Below are 20,056 nucleotides of genomic sequence, written 5' to 3' on the forward strand. Positions count from 1 at the left end.
TTAACATCAATTCTTTATTTTCTAATCAGAAGTCCACGATAGATCCAAGCTCACTTTGTTTTATAAATGACATTGCAATGTGGTCTGACCTTGCTATATAATGGAATAGTGCCCCAGTTTGAATCTGGACCCATTGCTGGGTATTACCTCTAGTACCTGTCATATCCTACACGTTTCCTGTGTCTTCAGAAAGCGTAATGCGCATCATCTCCCCTCCACAGCCTGCACGCACAGAGTCCTGTGGAGGACATGGCGAAGCAGAACCCGGACCAAAGGTGGCCACTGCTTTATCTCCTCATGGTGCGGAAACTGGGGAATCTCTGAGACATGTGTTTGCTCCCACATTACCAAGGCAGGTTCAATATAAATATGATGTGATTCACTGTACTTCTATAATTATATATGGGTTACATTATGTAGCAGCCATTGTACAGCTTCATAACCTTTCTTATGTAATGCACTGGAGCTAAGGTTAGTGTGTCTTGTAGACGTTCCCTAACTACAATCATGAATGCAAATGTAACCCCATGTGTAATTTAAACCTATTTGCCCCAGTACTGGTGGGAGAGGTGTCGTTTCTCTGCAGCACTATATATATATTTTTATGTATTTTGGTATGACACAGTTGTGATTTTGTCGAAGTTTAATATATTGTATTCTATTTAAAGCAGTGACACACCGACCAAAGCTCAACCCCCGTTTGACACTATGGGTGAGTAAGAAGTGATGTGTGGAAAATCTAATTTCTTCTGCAGCTCTTTATACTTCCCCAGTCTTTTCTATGTGACTCTGCTTCAGTTGAAGAACTTTTAGTATACATTGGCTAATTGAAGTGACTCCTCCTATGCAACTACAGCCTCCTAAAAGCTCATCTGTGCTTAGATGATGATTTTCCTCAGAGTTCTAACTTCCTAGGCTAATTTGGGAATTTAAACTGCAAGCTATATATGTTTCCTCACTGTAGGCAGTCCTAATGAGCTCTGCTTTCTATATCGGATTGTTATTGTAGAGCAGGGGTAGGCAACATCCAGCTGCCGTGGATCTACATATCCCAGCTGGTCCTACCACAGTTTTGCAGTTAGGGCATGCTGGGATGTCTAGTTCCACAGCTGTTGGATTTCCGGCTACTGCCTAACTCTGTTGTAGAGAGTAGTTTTGTTAGCTGGAGTTTGCACTCTGACAGCGGCCAGGGTTACAGCTGTAGCGTGTGTTGATGGAATACTGGAAGAACACTGCCCTTATAGGCAACAGTAGATGCTGAATAAAACAGAAGATTGTGGTGTGAGGTGAACCAATGCTGCTTTATTTATACCCCTTTCACTCCTCCACCTCTGAACACGGGTTTTTGGCACATGAACGCGCATAACCCGTGTTCTTGTGCGGCGTGAAAGGTGCCAGGGCTGAAATACCGTGTCCAGTGACCCGGTATTTCAACCCTGCTCGTGAGCGAGGTTGAACTCGTGTTCAACACGGCTCTCTGTGTGGTGTGAACGGGAGCTGGGTCGATGCAACCCGTTTCCCGTTCACGGGAGGCGCTTGGAAATCATGTGATCTCCGAGCGCTGCGTCACCGCTGACGTCGGCAACCCGCCAATATGCCGGACTGCTGACTGCAGTGTGAAAGGTGCCTGAGGCGGGTCGCGCCCTGGGAGCTCCTGTGTCAGGCTTCCGGGTGCGACCCGCCTCAGGCGGTGTAATGGGTATTGGGTAACTGTTATAGAGCAGAGTATATTGAAATTGCAGATCCCAGTCCTAGGGAGAGTTATTAATTCATCATGGATAGATTGTCTGTGACATGCCGTATATCGGTTGGCTGTGCTGAATGTGGTGAGACCATAGGGATCCTGGATAGGAGGTAGAGGGGATGTATGAAGTGACGTGGACAGTGATGGCATACACAGACATTGAAGTGAGTGAATACACTACTGTGAAGTTCCTCAGGCAGAAGAGGATACAGAGGAAGTAAAATAGGTGGATTTTGGCAGAGCGGATATTGTCATGTGACTGCTACATGAAAGAGACCGACATTGAGAGGTCACAAGGTGCTGGCTTTGAAGAATTCTACCCTTTCTTTTCTGTTTATCCTAATGTAATGCTATTATGTGTTATCTTTCTCTGACGTCCTAGTGGATGCTGGGGACTCCGTAAGGACCATGGGGAATAGACGGGCTCCGCAGGAGACTGGGCACTCTAAAGAAAGATTTAGGACTACCTGGTGTACACTGGCTCCTCCCCCTATGACCCTCATCCAAGCCTCGGTTAGATTTCTGTGCCCGGCCGAGCTGGATGCACACTAGGGGCTCTCCTGAGCTCCTAGGAAGAAAGTATAGTTTAGGTTTTTTATTTTACAGTGAGACCTGCTGGCAACAGGCTCACTGCACCGAGGGGACTAAGGGGAGAAGAAGCGAACCTACCTAACTGGTGGTAGCTTGGGCTTCTTAGGCTACTGGACACCATTAGCTCCAGAGGGATCGCACACAGGACCCGACCTCGTCGTCCGTTCCCGGAGCCGCGCCGCCGTCCCCCTTACAGAGCCAGAAGCAAGAAGGTCTGGAAAATCGGCGGCTGAAGACTTCTGTCTTCTCCAAGGTAGCGCACAGCACTGCAGCTGTGCGCCATTGCTCCTCATGCACACCACACACTGCGGTCACTGATGGGTGCAGGGCGCTGGGGAGGGGCGCCCTGAGCAGCAATATTAACACCTTGGCTGGCAAACGGACACCATATATAGCCCCAGGGGCTATATAGGTGTATATTAACCCCTGCCAGAACTATTAAAAAATAGTGTGAGAGAGCCAGCTGAAAAAGGGGCGGAGCCATCTCCCTCAGCACACTGGCGCCATTTTCCCTCACAGCTCCACTGGAAGGATCGCTCCCTGACTCTCCCCTGCAGTCCTGCACTACAGAAAGGGTAAAAAAGAGAGGGGGGGGAAAAATTAGGTGCAGTATAATATATAATATATATATATGCAGCTATAAGGGGAAAACACTCTTTATAGGTGATATCCCTGTGGTATATAGCGCTCTGGTGTGTGCTGGCATACTCTCCCTCTGTCTCCCCAAAGGGCTTTGTGGGGTCCTGTCCTCTGTAAGAGCATTCCCTGTGTGTCTGCTGTGTGTCTGTACTGCTGTGTCGACATGTATGATGAGGAAAATGATGTGGAGGCGGAGCAAATGCCTGTGAATGTGATGTCACCCCCTGCGGGGTCGACACCTGTGTGGATAGACTTGTGGAAGGAATTACGTGACAGTGTCAACTCCTTACACAAAAGGTTTGACGACATAGGACAGCCGGCTACTCAGCTTGTGCCTGTTCCAGCGTCTCAAATGTCATCAGGGGCTTTAAAACGCCCGCTACCTCAGGTGACAGACACAGATGTCTACACGGATACCGACTCCAGTGTCAACGACGATGAGACTAGTGTACCCTCCAATAGGTCCACCCGTTACATGATTGAGGCAATGAAAAATGTTTTACACATTTCTGATAATACTCCAGGTACCACAAAAAAGGGTATTATGTTTGGTGAGAAAAACTACCTGTAGTTGAGGGGTGTGAGGAAGCGTGGACTTCCCCCGATAAGAAATTGATAATTTCTAAACGGTTATTTCTAGCGTACCCTTTCCCGCCAGAGGATAGGTCACGTTGGGAAACACCCCCTAGGGTAGATAAGGAGCTGACACGCTTATCAAAAAAGGTGGCACTACCGTCTCCGGATACGGCCACCCTAAAGGAACCTGCTGACAGGAAGCAGGAAAATACCCTTAAAGCTATCTACACACACACGGGCATTATATTGCGACCTGCGATTGCATCAGCTTGGATGTGCTGTGCTGCTGCTGCGTGGTCAGGTTCCCTGTCGGATAATATTGATACCATGGATAGGGACAATATTTTGCTGACGATTGAGCATATTAAAGACGCCGTCTTATACATGCGTGATGCACAGAGGGATATTTGCCGGCTGGCATCAAAAATAAGCGCTATGTCCATTGCCGCCAGAAGGGGGTTAAGGACTCGGCAATGGTCTGGCGATGCCGACTCGAAACGGCACATGGAAGTTTTGCCCTATAAGGGGGTGGAACTGTTTGGGGAGGGTCTTTCGGTCCTCGTGTCCACAGCTACTGCTGGGAAATCGACCTTTTTGCCACAGCCTACCCCACAGCAAAAGAAAGCACCGTATTATCAGGTACAGTCCTTTCGGCCCCAGAAAAGCAAGAGGGCTAGAGGCTCATCCTTTCTGCCGAGAGGCAAAGGTAGAGGGAAAAAGCTGCAGCACACAGCTAGTTCCCAAGAGCAGAAGTCCTCCCCCGCGTCCAGTAAGTCCACAGCATGACGCTGGGGCTGCTCAGGCGGACCCGGGTACGGTGGGGGCCCGTCTCAGAAATTTCAGCGCTCAGTGTGCTCTCTCACAAGTGGATCCCTGGGTTTTTCAAGTAGTATCTCAGGGGTACAGGCTGGAATTCGAGACGTCTCCCCTGCCGTTTCCTAAAATCTGCCTTACCGGCAACTCCCTCTGCCAGGGAGGCGGTGTTGGTGGCTATTCAAAAACTGTATTCACAGCAAGTGATTGTCAAGGTACCCCTCCTTCAGCAAGGGAAGGGTTACTATTCCACAATGTTTGTGGTACCGAAACCGATCTTAAATTTAAAATCCTTGAACACTTATATCAAAAGGTTCAAGTTCAAGATGGATTCGCTCAGGGCGGTTATTGCGAGCCTGGACGAGGGGGATTACATGGTCTCCCTGGACATAAAGGATGCGTACCTGCATGTCCCCATTTACCCTCCTCACCAGGAGTACCTCAGGTTTGTGGTACAGGACTGTCACTATCAGTTCCAGACGCTGCCGTTTGGGTTGTCCACGGCACCGAGGGTCTTTACCAAGGTAATGGCCGAAATGATGATGCTCCTTCGCAAGAAGGGAGTTTTAATTATCGCGAACTTGGACGATTTCCTGATAAAGGCGAGGTCCAAGGAACAGTTGGTAGTGGGGGTAGCACTTTCTCGGGAAGTGCTACAACAGCACGGCTGGTTTCTCAATATTTCAAAGTCACAGCTGGTCCCGACGACACGTCTTCTGTTCCTGGGAATGATTCTGGACACAGACCAGAAAATAGTGTTTCTTCCAGTGGAAAAAGCAGAGGAGTTGTCATCTCTAGTCAGAGACATCCTAAAACCGGGACAGGTGTCGGTACATCAATGCACACGAGTCCTGGGAAAAATGGTAGCTTCGTACGAAGCAATTCCATTCGGAAGGTTCCACGCAAGGACTTTCCAGTGGGACCTGTTGTACAAATGGTTCGGGTTCCAACTCCAGATGCAACAGCGGATAACCCTGTCGGCAAGAACCAGGGTGTCGCTGCTGTGGTGGCTGCACAGAGGGCTCATCTACTAGAGGGCCGCAGATTCGGAATACAGGACTGGGTCCTGGTGACCACGGATGCCAGCCTTCGGGGCTGGGGTGCAGTCACACAGGAAAGAAATTTCCAAGGACTGTGGTCAAATCAGGAGATTTCGCTTCACATAAATATTCTGGAGCTAAGGGCCATTTACAATGCCCTAAGCCAGTGGTTCCCAAACTTTGGTGAGTCACGGCACCCTGGAGTATCAGATTTTTTTTTCACGGCACCCCTAGGCCACAAGTTTCTTATTGAGAAATGTAAAAAAAAATATTAGATTAAGTAAATTATGTTTATATGTCATCCTTAGGGTCAGTTATGTGGTGAGGGACAAGATTAGCTTCTGTTTGGCCACATATTTTATGATTGGCAGCCACCAGCACTGGTTTTGCCTATTACATTGACAATAAATAGTTTGAATTGGTCCTTGACCACCAACCTGAGGCACCCCTGCAAGTGTCCCACGGCACCCCAGGGTGCCACGGCACACAGTTTGGGAACCACTGCCCTAAGCCAAGCAAGACCCCTGCTTCAGAACCGGCCGGTGCTGATCCAATCAGACAACATCACGGCGGTCGCCCATGTAAACAGACAGGGCGGCACAAGAAGCAGGAGGGCAATGGCAGAAGCCACAAGGATTCTCCTATGGGCAGAGAATCATGTGTTAGCACTGACAGCAGTGTTCATTCCGGGAGTGGACAACTGGGAAGCAGACTTCCTCAGCAGGCACGACCTCCACCCGGGAGAATGGGGACTTCATCCAGAAGTCTTCCAAATGCTGGTAACCCGTTGGGAAAGACCACAGGTGGACATGATGGCATCCCGACTCAACAAAAAGCTAAAAAGATATTGCGCCAAGTCAAGGGACCCTCAGGCGATCACGGTGGACGCTCTCGTGACACCGTGGGTGTACCAGTCGGTTTATGTGTTTCCTCCTCTGCCTCTCATACCCAAGGTACTGAGAATAAGAAAGCGAGGAGTGAAAACTATACTCGTGGTTCCGGATTGGCCAAGAAGAGCTTGGTATCCGGAACTTCAAGAGATGCTTGCAGAGGGGGGCGTGGCTTGACACAGCATGGTGTAGGCAGCTTCCTGCCAGAGCTCCTGCTAATATCCTGATCTATCTCCTGTTTCTCTGGTGTTCTGTGGCTGAAAATTTCTTCAGGAGTGCAGTACTCCCCTCTGCTCCTGCAGTGTGAATTTTGGGATCCTCGGTGCCAAGAGTCCGAACTTACTGGCTGGTGAAGTCTGTGACTGGATCCTGAGACAGACTCTGCTCTCAGTGTGGCTGGTGCTCCTGCTGCAGCTCTGCCCTCACTCAGCTGCTGGGGCCAGTGTGCTCTGCAGAGGTTTTGGTGGCAGCATCCTGTGGATTTCTGTGCCCTGTCTCCAGCTTTGTCATAATGTGCAAAATCTACCACAACTCTGTAGCTGGTGAGCAGGATGGCTTTGCTTCTATGTCCTTTTATCCTGATTCGGTGCAGCAGCTCTCAGGGACCCTTAGTGAGACTTTATCTGCACCACTTACTATTACACTACAGCAGGTGCTTACCGCTGTGGGTTCTTCCGAGCAACGAATTACTAATAGACTGGAGGAGCTGAGGGATGACCTTACGCATATTCACCGTGAACTACGGCTGGTGATGGTGCGTGTGGATCCTCCAGCGGTCTCTGTTTCTTTAGTGGTGATTCCATGGTCCCGCGTGAAGATTCAATCTGCAGTCACACAGAGTCACTTATCTGATGAAGAGGGAGAATGGCGACGTAACATCCTCCAGTTTGCTGGCAGTCCGCGAGAGGGAATGGCTTTCCACTCTAATATTTATTTGGAACAGTGGTTCGGTGTAACCCGTGGATGGAGGTTTTTGTCCCTAATCCGGTTTTCTTCAGCTGCCACTTGTCCCTATACGTTTATTTTGACACAGATGTGTGCGACGGCTGATGGCACAGTTTATCCTTCTGCCCACTCTCGAGGGACTGTCATTTGGCTGGATTACTTTGTTCCAGGGTGGACTCATCCTCCGGACTGATTTTGCTCAACTTGGGACTGGGAACCATTTCACTGGCTGCTGAGACCCTTACTGTGCTCTGTTCTGTATACTGATTCTCGTTAGCTACTGCGTAATTTCATATTGTTTGTATGTCCTTTCATAGTTCCAGTTGTGTTATACTGCTATTCTTGCGCTCAGTCTAGATATTTGCATACAACTAATTATTTTCCAGGAGAATTCTGCTGTAATGTTTAAGGCCATTTATTTAGTGTTATTGTCACTTATATAATTATTTGTCTGTTTTCCGGCTCAGTGCATCTAAATCTACCGTATGTGCATTTTCACTATTTTGCAGGAGCAACTTCCCATATATAGGTTGTGGTCATTTATTTTAATGCCGCAGCCACTTATCTTTATAATTATGTCTGTTCTTTAGACTCAGTTATCTTGGTATTTGCATTATACTTTACTATTCTATGGGTATAACCTGCTCTATTTAGTTTATGGTCTTTTATTTAATTGCCCCTTTCATTTACAGTATATTGTGTGCTTATCCTGTAGCTACAGTTTTGTTGTTCTGCTATCCTCGTGCTCATTATAGCTAAATATTTGCGTGTAACACTTACTTTCCGAGAGAATCCTGTTCTAACTGGTGAATGGCCCTTAATATAGTGTTACATCAGTATTATGTCTGTTTTCCAGCTCCTTGTATCTAAGAACGTGTGCACTTTTGACCATTTTGTCAGAGAAGCTTGACATACTTAGTCTGTAGTCGCTTGTTTTAGTTCCACAGCCATTTATATATATATTCTGTCTTTAAGCTCAGCTAACTCCGTATTTGCATACTACTATACTATTCTGTGGGTGTAACCTGCTCCACTTAGTTTATGACCATTTATTTTAGCTGCCCCTGTCAATTATACGGTATACTTATCCTGTGTTATGGGGTTGGGGGGTGGGGGGATGTTAGGCCTTTAGGTGTAGTGTAGTTAGGGATGGGGTTCTTATGGGGATCCAGGTATGCCTAGGTTGGGGTTAGGTTATACAGGGTGGGGGGTTCTTGGGAGGTTTGCTTTAGGTGTCTTTATTTTATTTTGTGTATTTGTTTTGTTTGTAGGTTAGGGTATATGGGGTGTGGGGGAATGTGAGGCTTTTTGTTTTGATATTCTGATGGATGTGAGTTATTTATATTTTCATTTATGGTATGTCACCTGTGCCCCATTATAAATCTGGTTCTCTCATGTGTACACCCGAATGGCGCCTTCGGGTGGCGATTAAGTTATCAGTGTTTGATTTGGGGTATTCTGTATGCCATTGTTTTTACTATATCCTGCTATTGTTCCATTTCTCATGTCCGATGGCTTGGTGGCTAATCTTTATTTTGTAATTTATACACTGTTTATGCCCTCCTGTATTATTCCTCATGTTTGCCTTACAATTCATATGCCTCTTTAATGTCTGGGTGTAACTTTTGAAATTTCCAATAAAAATTACACAATAAAAAAAAAAAAGAGATGCTTGCAGAGGACCCTTTGCCTCTGCCACTCAGACAAGACCTGCTGCAGCAGGGACCCTGTCTGTTCCAAGACTTACCGCGGCTACGTTTGACGGCATGGCGGTTGAACACCGGATCCTGAAGGAAAAAGGCATTCCGGAGGAAGTCATCCCTACCCTGATCAAAGCCAGGAAGGATGTCACTGCAAAACATTATCACCGCATTTGGTGGAAATATGTTGCTTGGTGTGAGGCCAGGAAGGCCCCAACGGAGGAATTTCAACTGGGTCGATTCCTGCATTTCCTGCAAGCAGGGGTGACGTTAGGCCTCAAGTTGGGGTCCATTAAGGTCCAGATTTCGGCTCTGTCGATTTTCTTCCAGAAAGAACTGGCTTCACTGCCTGAAGTTCAGACATTTGTTATGGGAGTTCTGCATATTCAGCCTCCTTTTGTGCCCCCAGTGGCACCTTGGGATCTCAATGTGCTTTTGGAGTTCCTGAAATCACATTGGTTTGAGCCACTTAAGACTGTGGATTTGAAATACCTCACGTGGAAAGTGGTTATGCTGTTGGCTCTGGCTTCGGCCAGGCGTGTGTCAGAATTGGCGGCTTTGTCCTGTAAAAGCCCTTATCTGATTTTCCATATGGATAGGGCAGAATTGAGGACTCGTCCTCAGTTTCTCCCGAAGGTGGTATCAGCGTTTCACTTGAACCAACCTATTGTGGTGCCTGCGGCTACTAGGGACTTGGAGGATTCCAAGTTACTGGACGTAGTCTGGGCCCTGAAAAAGGACGGCTGGAGTCAGGAAAACTGACTCGCTGTTTATTCTATATGCACCCAACAAGCTGGGTGCACCTGCTTCTAAGCAAACTATCGCGCGCTGGATTTGTAGCACTATTCAGCTGGCGCATTCTGCGGTGGGACTACCGCAGCCTAAATCTGTAAAAGCTCATTCCACAAGGAAGGTGGGCTCATCTTGGGCGGCTGCCCGAGGGGTCTCGGCTTTACAACTTTGCCGAGCTGCTACTTGGTCAGGGGCAAACACGTTTGCAAAATTCTACAAATTTGATACCCTGGCTGAGGAGGACCTGGAGTTCTCTCATTCGGTGCTGCAGAGTCATCCGCACTCTCCCGCCGTTTGGGAGCTTTGGTATAATCCCCATGGTCCTTACGGAGTCCCCAGCATCCACTAGGACGTCAGAGAAAATAAGAATTTACTCACCGGTAATTCTATTTCTCGTAGTCCGTAGTGGATGCTGGGCGCCCATCCCAAGTGCGGATTGTCTGCAATACTTGTAAATAGTTATTGTTGCACAAATCGGGTTGTTGTTGCGAGCCATCTCTTCAGAGGCACCATTGTTGTCATACTGTTAACCGGGGTTCCTATCACGAGTTATATGGTGTGATTGGTGTGGCTGGTATGAGTCTTACCCGGGATTCAAAATCCTTCCTTATTGTGTCAGCTCTTCCGGGCACAGTGTCCTAACTGAGTCTTGGAGGAGGGTCATAGGGGGAGGAGCTAGTGCACACCAGGTAGTCCTAAATCTTTCTTTAGAGTGCCCAGTCTCCTGCGGAGCCCGTCTATTCCCCATGGTCCTTACGGAGTCCCCAGCATCCACTACGGACTACGAGAAATAGAATTACCGGTGAGTAAATTCTTATTTTTTAGCACCCTTATTTTCACTGGGCTTTAGAACTGTGCTGCTTTAATGTAATAGTCAGTTTGGTTCAATATCGGGTAAAGATTTCTCAGTGTTCTCTCCCTTCTATTCAGCGCTCTCCTCTGATGTGCCTTTTACCATATTTGATGAGGCGTGTTCAACACAGCTCAGCAAGTAAGTTTTCTTAACAAATGTCCTTGCTGTAAAGTCTGAAAGCCCATATTGCGTATTGCAATTGGCTGAGGGATAGTGCGATATAAGACATACGTAGCTAAAGGGAGTCACAGGATTGGATAAAGGTGACTCGTATCGTACCCTGTGTAGGCCAGGAACACCTAGCCATTCTCTGTAACTAATGTAATGTGCTTTCATTCCTGTAGTATCCATAAGGGATATTGGGGAATCTAATACGATGGGGTATAGACGGGACTTTAAATTTCTTCAACTGGGTGTGCTGGCTCCTCCCCTCTCTGCCCCCTCCCTTTAGAAAAAATTGCCCTCAGAAGAGGATGCGCATCTCTGCAGCTCCAGAGAGTTTTCTTCAATTTCTTTTTTCTGTTTATTTTTTGTATGCTATTTGGGCAACAGTGTACCTACAGCGTGGGAGTTGGGAAGGAAGGGGGATGGGGGAAAGGGTCATCGGCCTTACGAGGTGCAGAGCTGCTTCCCCGCTGCAGGACCACCTTGAGGGTTTGTTGTTCAGAGGGGCACTGCACCTTGGCTGTTGAAGTCGCAAATCGCTGCACACCCCGAACGCTGCCTGAAGGTGTCATCGGTGGGGAGTACACACTAGGGGCCCCGCTAGGGGGGTCCCCCGGTTCAAAGTGCGGCTGACCACAGACGCAGTGTATGGTACCATCCCGGGGGGGTCCCGCTAAGATCCCCCGTGTAGACTGGCACAAAAATGCTTTGACTGCCACTTGTTGTGATGTTTTTAAGCTATATGGAGACTTTGCCAGTATAATATATCAGTGTAACTCCGGCCACATTGGAGGGGGCGGAGCTACATCAGAGCGGGACCTTAGGCGTTTTGGCACCTTCCTCTGCTTACTGCAGCCATTCTCAGAACACACAGCGCTTCCTGATTCCTCAACCACGCTGGATATTTGGTACAGTGTGTAGCAAAGGTGGGTCATTCCACATCAAATACACACCGCCATTTTCATGACCATCACCGATTTAAATAAAATTTGCTGTGCTTGTAAGGTCTGACGAGAAACTAAGTTACACCAAATTTCAACATCATAGGTTGGATGTTTTTGGAGGTGGAGCCATCTAAAAATGAACAAAATATGCAATTTTACTGCCGCGGGGGTCTTTTAGTTTGCCTGTAACTTTAGTTCTAATTAAGACAGAGAGATGAAATTAGTGTCATTTTGAAGCTTATGACTAGATCTTTTCACTTCAATTTTAATTTAGTAAAGTAGTACTAAAAAAAAAGTTTAACCTTTGACCATGACCTTTGACCTCCATTGTTTAAAATAGAGTTGTTGTTTTTTAAATTTTTATTTTATTTTTATTTATTTTTTGAAAGCATGAACAAACCTGTTATATATATATTAAGGATAGATTGCTGTTTTTCAAAACTTTAGAATGCACTGTCTGCAAGTGAGAATTTTGTATAATTTAGCTGCCTGCTTGTCAGTAAATTTTATTGTTATCGCTTTATCCCATGGGAGTCCCAAATTAAATGAAATATGGGAGAACTCATAAAAAAAAATAAAAAAAATCCCTATTTTAAAAAATTGAGGTCAAATGTTGTTAAACTATTTTTAGTACAGGTTGAGTATCCCTTATCCAAAATGCTTGGGACCAGAGGTATTTTGGATATCGGGTTTTTCCGCATTTTGGAATAATAGCATGCCATAATGAGATATCATGGTGATGGGACCTAAATCTAAGCACAGAATGCATTTATGTTTCATATACACCTTATACAGACAGCCTGAAGGTCATTTTAGCCAATATTTTTTATAACTTTGTACATTAAACAAAGTGTGTGTACATTCACATAATTCATTTATGTTTCATATACACCTTATACACACAGCTTGAAGGTCATTTAATACAATATTTTTAATAACTTTGTGTATTAAACAAAGTTTGTGTACATTGAGTCATCAAAAAACAAAGGTTTCACTATCTCACACTCACTCAAAAAAGTCCGTATTTCGGAATATTCCGTATTTCGGAATATTTGGATATGGGATACTCAACCTGTACTACCTTTCTAAATTAAAATTGAAGTGAAAAGATCTAGTCATAAGCTTCAAAATGACACAAATTTCATCTGTCTTAATTAGAAAGTTACAGGCAAACGAAAAGACCCCCGTGGCAGTAAATTTGCATATTTTGGTCATTTTTAGATGGCACCACCTCCAAAAATATCCAACCTATGATGTTGAAATTTGTTGTAGATTAGTGTCGTCCCTTCCCCCCCTCCCCTCATCCTACTGGTACACCAAATTTTATAAAAAATCGGAGAGGGTCAGTAACATTTTTATGTTTTTTTTATTTTATTTATTTTTTCATTTTATTTGATATGAAATGACCCAGGGGGAGAGCCGCTTGTGTACACTATCTGGGTCTTTAGAGCAGGAATTGTTAGTGTTTACTGTAATATAGTGAGCTGACAGCATCACTGGGGCTAAGGGTGTACTGGTGTCCTCTCTCTGTGTCTCCTCTCACATACAGTAGGGCAGGCTTGCAATAGAACGGTCTGTGTGTGTGTGTGTGTATGTTATTGTGCTTACTGTGAACCTGGGTAAAAACAAGCTGTGCAGTGTATGCCACACCAGATTCTCTCCATTATCTACTGATTGTTTCCTGTGAACAATGCAGCCAATCTTCACTAATCAGTGAAGGAAAAAAACTGTGTTCCCTAATGCACACCGAGTGAATAGTATTACTATATAATAATAGATAATACGGAGATCTTAGTTGCGTATATCTGCAGATATAGGGTTAAGCCCCCAGGCCGATCGACAAGGCTTCTCCGTCACTGGGGGTCCCTAATACTAGGTATGGGCCTGGGGTGCAGGACCCCACAATGTCGGCACAGGTCGGCCACTCCAGGTCAGCACACAGGTGAGAATTAATAGGGGTTAATAAGAAGCACAGAAGTGCTATGTAAGTGGTGTGATTAAAATAATATATACAAAGTGATAAGAAAAATAATAATAAGTGTTAATAAAGTGTTAGGGTGTGCCGACCTGAAGCAGCCCAACCATACCGACACAGGGGCCACCGCACCCCACACCCACCCCATAAATAATTCCAAATATATCTGGGTAAAATTCCCAGTGTAAGGCCACATGGTAATGGCACCTACAGCATCTGAGAGCCAGCTTACCTGGGGATACCCCTGGCTTCCCCTATGGCACTACTGGTGTCAGCAATCCCTCCTAATGCTGACCCATTTATGCCTCTCTATATACAATACACAAAGTGGAAAGCTGCTCAATCAGATTGTATTTTTCTTATCACTTTGTATATATTATTTTAATCACACCACTTACATAGCACTTCTGTGCTTCTTATTAACCCCTATTAATTCTCACCTGTGTGCTGACCTGGGGTGGCCGACCTGTGCCGACATTGTGTGGTCCTGCACCCCAGGCCCATACCTAGTATTAGGGACCCCCAGTGACGGAGAAGCCTTGTTGATCGGCCTGGGGGCTTAACCCTATATCTGCAGATATACGCAACTAAGATCTCCGTATTATCTGACTATTATTATATAGTAATACTATTCACTCGGTGTGCATTAGGGAACACAGTTTTTTTCCTACACAGAATTACCCCTCCCCTTTTAGCACCTGAGTGACATTACAATCTGAGCAGCTTTCCACTTTGTGTATTGTCTAATCAGTGAAGGGGCTGGTGAAGAGGGTCCAGAGCCCCACTGGCTAGGTTCTCTTAAAACTATGATGTCAGATATGTCATCCCAGCTCACTGCTAACGTACAGAAAACTCGGCTACTACAACAAGCTGTTGCAGATGCAGCACGGCCCCCCCTCTCTCAGGCAGGTCCACAGAAGCGTGGGTTACCTGCTCTACTCTCTGATACGGATGGGGATGACTTTGATCCCGTTAATGGGGATTCCGATTCCGCTCAGGGTATTGAACCCCTAATTCTGGCTAGATGGGACGTGTTAAAGCTCCCTCTAGAGGACGCTGTGTCACAGCAGTCGTTTTTCTTTATACAAAACAAGCCCAGTGTCCCTTTCCCTGACTCTACCGAAGGGTTTCCCAACCACGGTCCTCAAGGAACACCAACAGTGCAGGTTTTAGTGATATCCAGGCTTTCAGCACAGATGGTTAAATCAAAATAACTGAGCTACTAATTAAGTCACCTGTGCTGAAGCCTGGATACCACTAAAACCTGCACTGTTGGTGTGCATTGAGGACCGTGGTTGGGAATGCCTGCTCTACAGAGTTAGATGATCTATTCAAGCTGGCCTGAAAAAATCCAGACAAAAAATTCCAAGTGTCCAAAAAATGTTTGCGCACTTCCCCATTTGCTCATGAAGGTAGAATTTTTTGGGAGGAACCCCCTGAGGTTGACGTATCAGTCTCTCGCCTGTCCTGCTTCTTTACCATCAAGGATTATGGCAGCAGGTGTATCACGAAGACCGGTTATTGCGGGTTGCTGGATGACCCATGCCATTCATTTTGGGACACTCAGGACACTACACGCAGAATCCAACCGTAGCGTGAAATCCCTCCCCTTTTCTGGGGAATGGCTCTTTGGGGTTGAATTGGATACCCGGATTTCCAAAGTTACTGCTGGGAAATCCACGTTTCTCCTCTCTGGGGCCCCGCCAGCGAGACGCTCCTACTCGGGGCCATCTGTCCAGTTCTTTCTTTCAAGGTCAGAGGTGCCTCCAATGTGACTAGAGGCACGAGATGCAAGTCCAGAGAGCCTGCAAGCACCAGCTCTCAGGACCAGAACACCACTTTTGCTTCCGCTAAGCTCTCAGCGTGACGGTGCCCACCCACCTTGAGAGGATCTCGAATTGGGAGCTCGACTGCGTCATTTCAGCTGCGTCTGGGAGACTTCCTGCCAGGATACCTGGGTTAGAAATCTCGTTTCTCAGGGCTACAAGCTGGAGTTCGACAGTACTCCTCCCCAACAATTTTTCAAATCGAGCTTACCAGCAAGGATATGCAAGTTATGTTGCAACAGGCCATTCAAAAGTTGGTCCAGTCTCACGTCATTGTTCCATTACCAATACCGCAACACGTTTTACTCCAACCTATTTGTGGTGCCAAAACCGGACAGTTTAATAAGACCCATTTGAATCTAAAATCCTTGAATCCTTATTTGAAGGTGTTCAAAATGGAATCCCTGCGAGCAGTGATTGCTGGCCAGGAAGATCAGGATTTCATGGTCTCCTTGGATATCAAGGACTCCTGCTAACCATATTTCGATTTGGCCACCTCATCAGGCGTACCTGCGGTTTGCCGTGCTGGACACTCACTCCCAATTCTAGGCACTGCCCTCCGGCCTTTCTACAGCCCTGAGGGTATTCCTACCAGAGGACAAGCGAGAACACTTCAGGAGATGGTCTGCATGGTACTCGAGAGTCCATCCATCTTTGCATAAGATTGTTGCGAAAGATGGTCGCTGCATACGAGGTGATCCAGTATGGGGAGGTACCATACCAGAACATTTCAGTTAGATCTCCTGAGCAAGTGGTCCGGGTCACATCTACAGATGCACCGGATGACTCAGGCCAGGATTTCCCTCCTGTGATGGCTACAGTCCTTCAATCTCCTGGAAGGCGGGAGTTTTGGTATTCAGGATTGGACCGTCCTCATGACTGATGCGCGAGTCTAAGAGGATGGGGAGCTGTCACTCAATGGGCGCAGCTCCAGGTCATGTGGTCAACCCACAAAAGCCTCCTTCTGCCCACCATTCTGGAACTTCGAGTGATCTACAATGCTCCGCTTCAGGCCTCTCCTCTGCTCAGGTATCACGCGATCCAGGTACAGTGGACAACGCCACGGTGGTGGCATACATCAATCGACAAGGAAGGACATAAAGCAGAGCCTGCATGCGAGAGGTGTCAAAAATACTCTTCTGGGCAGAAAGAAATGTAAGAGCCATGTCGGCAATCTTCATTCTGGGTGTGGACAACTGGGAAGCGGACTTCCTGAATTGTCACAATCTCCATCCGGGGGAGTGGGGTCTTCACCAGCAGGTATTCCAGCAGGTCATCCACCGGTGGGGCTTCCCGCAGATAAACATGACGGCTTCTCGTCTCAACAAGAAACTTCCCTGGTATTGCTCGCGAACCAGGGACCCTCGGGCAAGGGCAGTGGATGCACTTGGCGTGTCCTTGGCCTTACCGGCTGGTCTACCTGTTCCCTCCGATTCCATTGCTTCCAAGGGTGCTAATGCGAATCAGGAGTCAGAGTCCAGGCAATTCTGATTCTTCTGGACATGTCCGTCGAAGACCCTTGGCCTCTTCCACTAAGAAGCGATCTTCAACAAGGACCGTTCGTCTACCCAAACTTACAGCGACTTAGTTTGACAGCATGGAGGTTGAGCGGGCCATCCTAGCTGACAAGGGCCTTTCCAAAAAGGTTATTGCTACCATGGTTCAGGCAAGAAAATCGGCGACGTCAAAACACTATCATATCTGGTGGAGATATGTCTCTTGATGCAGGGAGCTCACGTATCCGCCTGCTGAGTTTCACTTGGGACGTTTCTTACGTTTCCTGCAGGCTGGTGTGGGTAAAGGCTTACGTCTGAGTTCCAATAAGGTCCAGATTTCAGCCCTCTCCATTTTCTTCCAGAAGAAATTGGCAGTGTTGCCAGAAGTTCAGACATTCTTGCAAGGGGTTCTCCACATCCAACCTCCTTTTGTGCCGCCAATGGCACTTTGAGATCTGAATGTAGTGTTGGATTTTCTATGGTGCTCCTGGTTTGAACCTCTGACAGTAGAAGACAAGTACCTCACGTAGAAAACTGATGTTACTGGCCCTGGCTTCTGCTCGACGTGTCTCTAAATTGGGAGCTTTGGCGTGTAAAAGTCCATACTAGGTCTTACAAGGACAGAGCTGAGCTCCGGACTAGGCAGCGGTTCCTGCCGAAAGTTGTCTCTGCGTTTCACTTTAAACAGCCCATTGTGACTCTGTCTGGTTCTGGCGATTCTGCTCCTCCGGAGGCAGTGTATGCTGTACGAGCCTTGAAGACCTATGTCGAGAGTGGCTTGGATCAGACTGATTCTTTGTTCGTGCTCTATGATGCACAGAAAAAGGGTTGTCGTGCTTCAAAGCAGTCCATTGCTCGTTGGCTTAGGCTTACTATCTAACAGGGCTATGTGTCGGTAGCCTTACCTGTTCCTAAGTCTCTGAAGGCCAACTCTACGAGATCAGTGGGTTCATCCTGGAGTCTGCCCGTGGAGTCTCGGCCTTACAACTTCGCCGAGCTGCTACCTGGTCGGGGAAGAACACTTTCTTATGAACTTCTACAAGTTTGATACCCTGGCCAAAGAGGATACCCAGTTTGGGCAGTCGGTGCTCCAGCAGTCTGAGCACGTTCTGGAAGCTTTGGGATGTCCCCATCGTACTAGATTCCCTAATATCCCTTATGGATGCTAGAGAAAATAGGATTTCAATTACCTACCGGTAAATCCTTTTCTCGTAGTCCATAAGGGATAATGGGCGCCCGCCTAAGTGCGTTGACTTTTCTGCAGATACCTGTTCAACGGTTGTTACCAGCCGTTGCTGGTTGTTATGTTTGTTGTGTGCTGGTATGTAAATCTCTCCACTCTGTTATCATATTTCCTTCTCTTGTATATGTCCTTTCTCCTTCGGGCACATTTTTACCTATAACGACCTGTGGGAGGGGGCAAAGAGGGGAGTAGCTAGCACACCCTGTTGAAGAAATGTAAAGTGCACTGGCTCCTTTGGACCCCCTCTATACCCCATCATACTAGTTTTCCCCAATATCCCTTATGGACTACGAGAAAAGAATTTACTGGTAGGTAATTAAAATTCTATTTTCCCATCCCTCATTGGGAAGGGCACATGTACTGGACCAGCACAACCAGATCACAGTGGAAGATTGTAGGTAAAACCTGCCGATAAGTAGTGGGGTAAATTAGAAGCCTGCACTGCTTAAGTGACCCTACTGTATTCTGTTCTTACTAGTAACCAATCTATTATTGTCTTTTATAGGGACTCTCCGAGCAAGATGCCGCCTCCCAAACGCCACCCCCTGACAGCTGTTTCAAAAGCGCTTGTTAAAGAGGAAGCACAACTCACCGTATGTGTTTTATGTTTGATTTTAGAGATTACTAGGCAGCAAAATTCATGGTTAACTAACTGGTCATTATAAGACAGATAAGAAGGATTATCTGGGTACTGAGGATTGGCATTGTCAAAAATGTTACTGAGCAAACGTGCGTGGTACAGCGCTACACCAGTGGTGTGCGCCAAATTGGATATTCGTATTCTGCAGTTGTACTTCTGTAGATGTGTTCAGAATATTGATATCCAGCTTGGCACACACGACTGGGGCAGTGCTGTGCCACCCACCATTGTTTGATTTTATATTTCTCTAACATCCATAAGGGATATTGGGGAATTAGTAAGATGGGGTATAGATGGGGTCCAAAGGAGCCAGTGCACTTTAAATTTCTTCAACTGGGTGTGCTGGCTCCTCCCCTCTATACCCCCTCCCACAGGCAGTTTAGAAAAAGTGCCCCCAGGAGAGGATGCACATCTCTGAGCTCCAGAGTTTTCTTCAGTTTCTTTTAAAACTTTATTATTTTCGGTATGCTGTTTGGGTAACCTCATATCTGCACCGTGGGAGTTAGGGGCGGGACGGTTACCGGTCTCTTCAGGCGTCAGAACAGCTTCGCTGCTGCACGACCACTGTCCTGAGAGGTTGTTGTATAGCGGGGCACTGCGCATTAGCGGTCACAATCGCAGCACGCTGTACACCCCTAACATTGCCTGAAGTTGACAAGAGTGGTGAGTACAAACCGGGAGCCCCGCTAGGGGTGTCCCCTGGTTTCTTGGTGCAGCAAAATGCAGGGGCGGTATACGGGAACCTCCCAGGTGGGACCAGCTATAGCCCCCCTGTGTATACTGGCAGCGGTAGTGGAAACTAACACTTCTCTGATGTTTTTTTAAACTTTTTATGGAGACTTGACCAGTATCAAGATCTGTGAAGCTCTGGTGCCATTACAGGGGGCGGGGCTTCCTCAGAGCGGAACCAGCTGCATTTTGGCGCCTTCCTCTGCTTGCAGCAGCAGGCACACACAGCTCCTCCAGACACTCAGGATATGCAGGAAAACTGGTACAGGGGTGTAGCAAAGGAGGAGAGCAGCTATTATATACGATGTGGGTCTTGAAAAGGACAAAAACTCTGGTGTTACACCGTGATAACACCTGAGTTTAAGCTGTTTAGCTTGGGTGTGCTGTTCCCATCTCTCTGCCTCCCTCTCACATACAGTAAGGGCAGGCTTGCTATTATATTACTTGTGTGTGTG

At 46.9% G+C, this 20,056-nt stretch overlaps 1 protein-coding gene across 5 annotated transcripts in view; it reads left to right on the top strand.

The window, feature by feature from the left end:
• The window catches only part of BUB1B (BUB1 mitotic checkpoint serine/threonine kinase B), a 168,526-nt gene that overhangs the window by 81,860 nt on the left and 66,610 nt on the right, over window positions 1–20,056 (top strand). For 4 of the 5 annotated variants that reach the window (XM_063947509.1, XM_063947507.1, XM_063947508.1 and 1 more), the window contains exons 11-14: window positions 222–352; window positions 669–712; window positions 10,661–10,721; window positions 18,738–18,825. In XM_063947509.1, coding sequence (XP_063803579.1) covers window positions 222–352; window positions 669–712; window positions 10,661–10,721; window positions 18,738–18,825 — 324 coding nt within the window. The remainder of the gene's footprint in view (window positions 1–221; window positions 353–668; window positions 713–10,660; window positions 10,722–18,737; window positions 18,826–20,056) is intronic. The other variant, XM_063947510.1, reaches the window with a different exon arrangement.

The sequence above is a fragment of the Pseudophryne corroboree genome, chromosome 12 (assembly GCF_028390025.1).
Source record: "Pseudophryne corroboree isolate aPseCor3 chromosome 12, aPseCor3.hap2, whole genome shotgun sequence".
Classification (NCBI taxonomy): Eukaryota; Metazoa; Chordata; class Amphibia; order Anura; family Myobatrachidae; genus Pseudophryne; species Pseudophryne corroboree.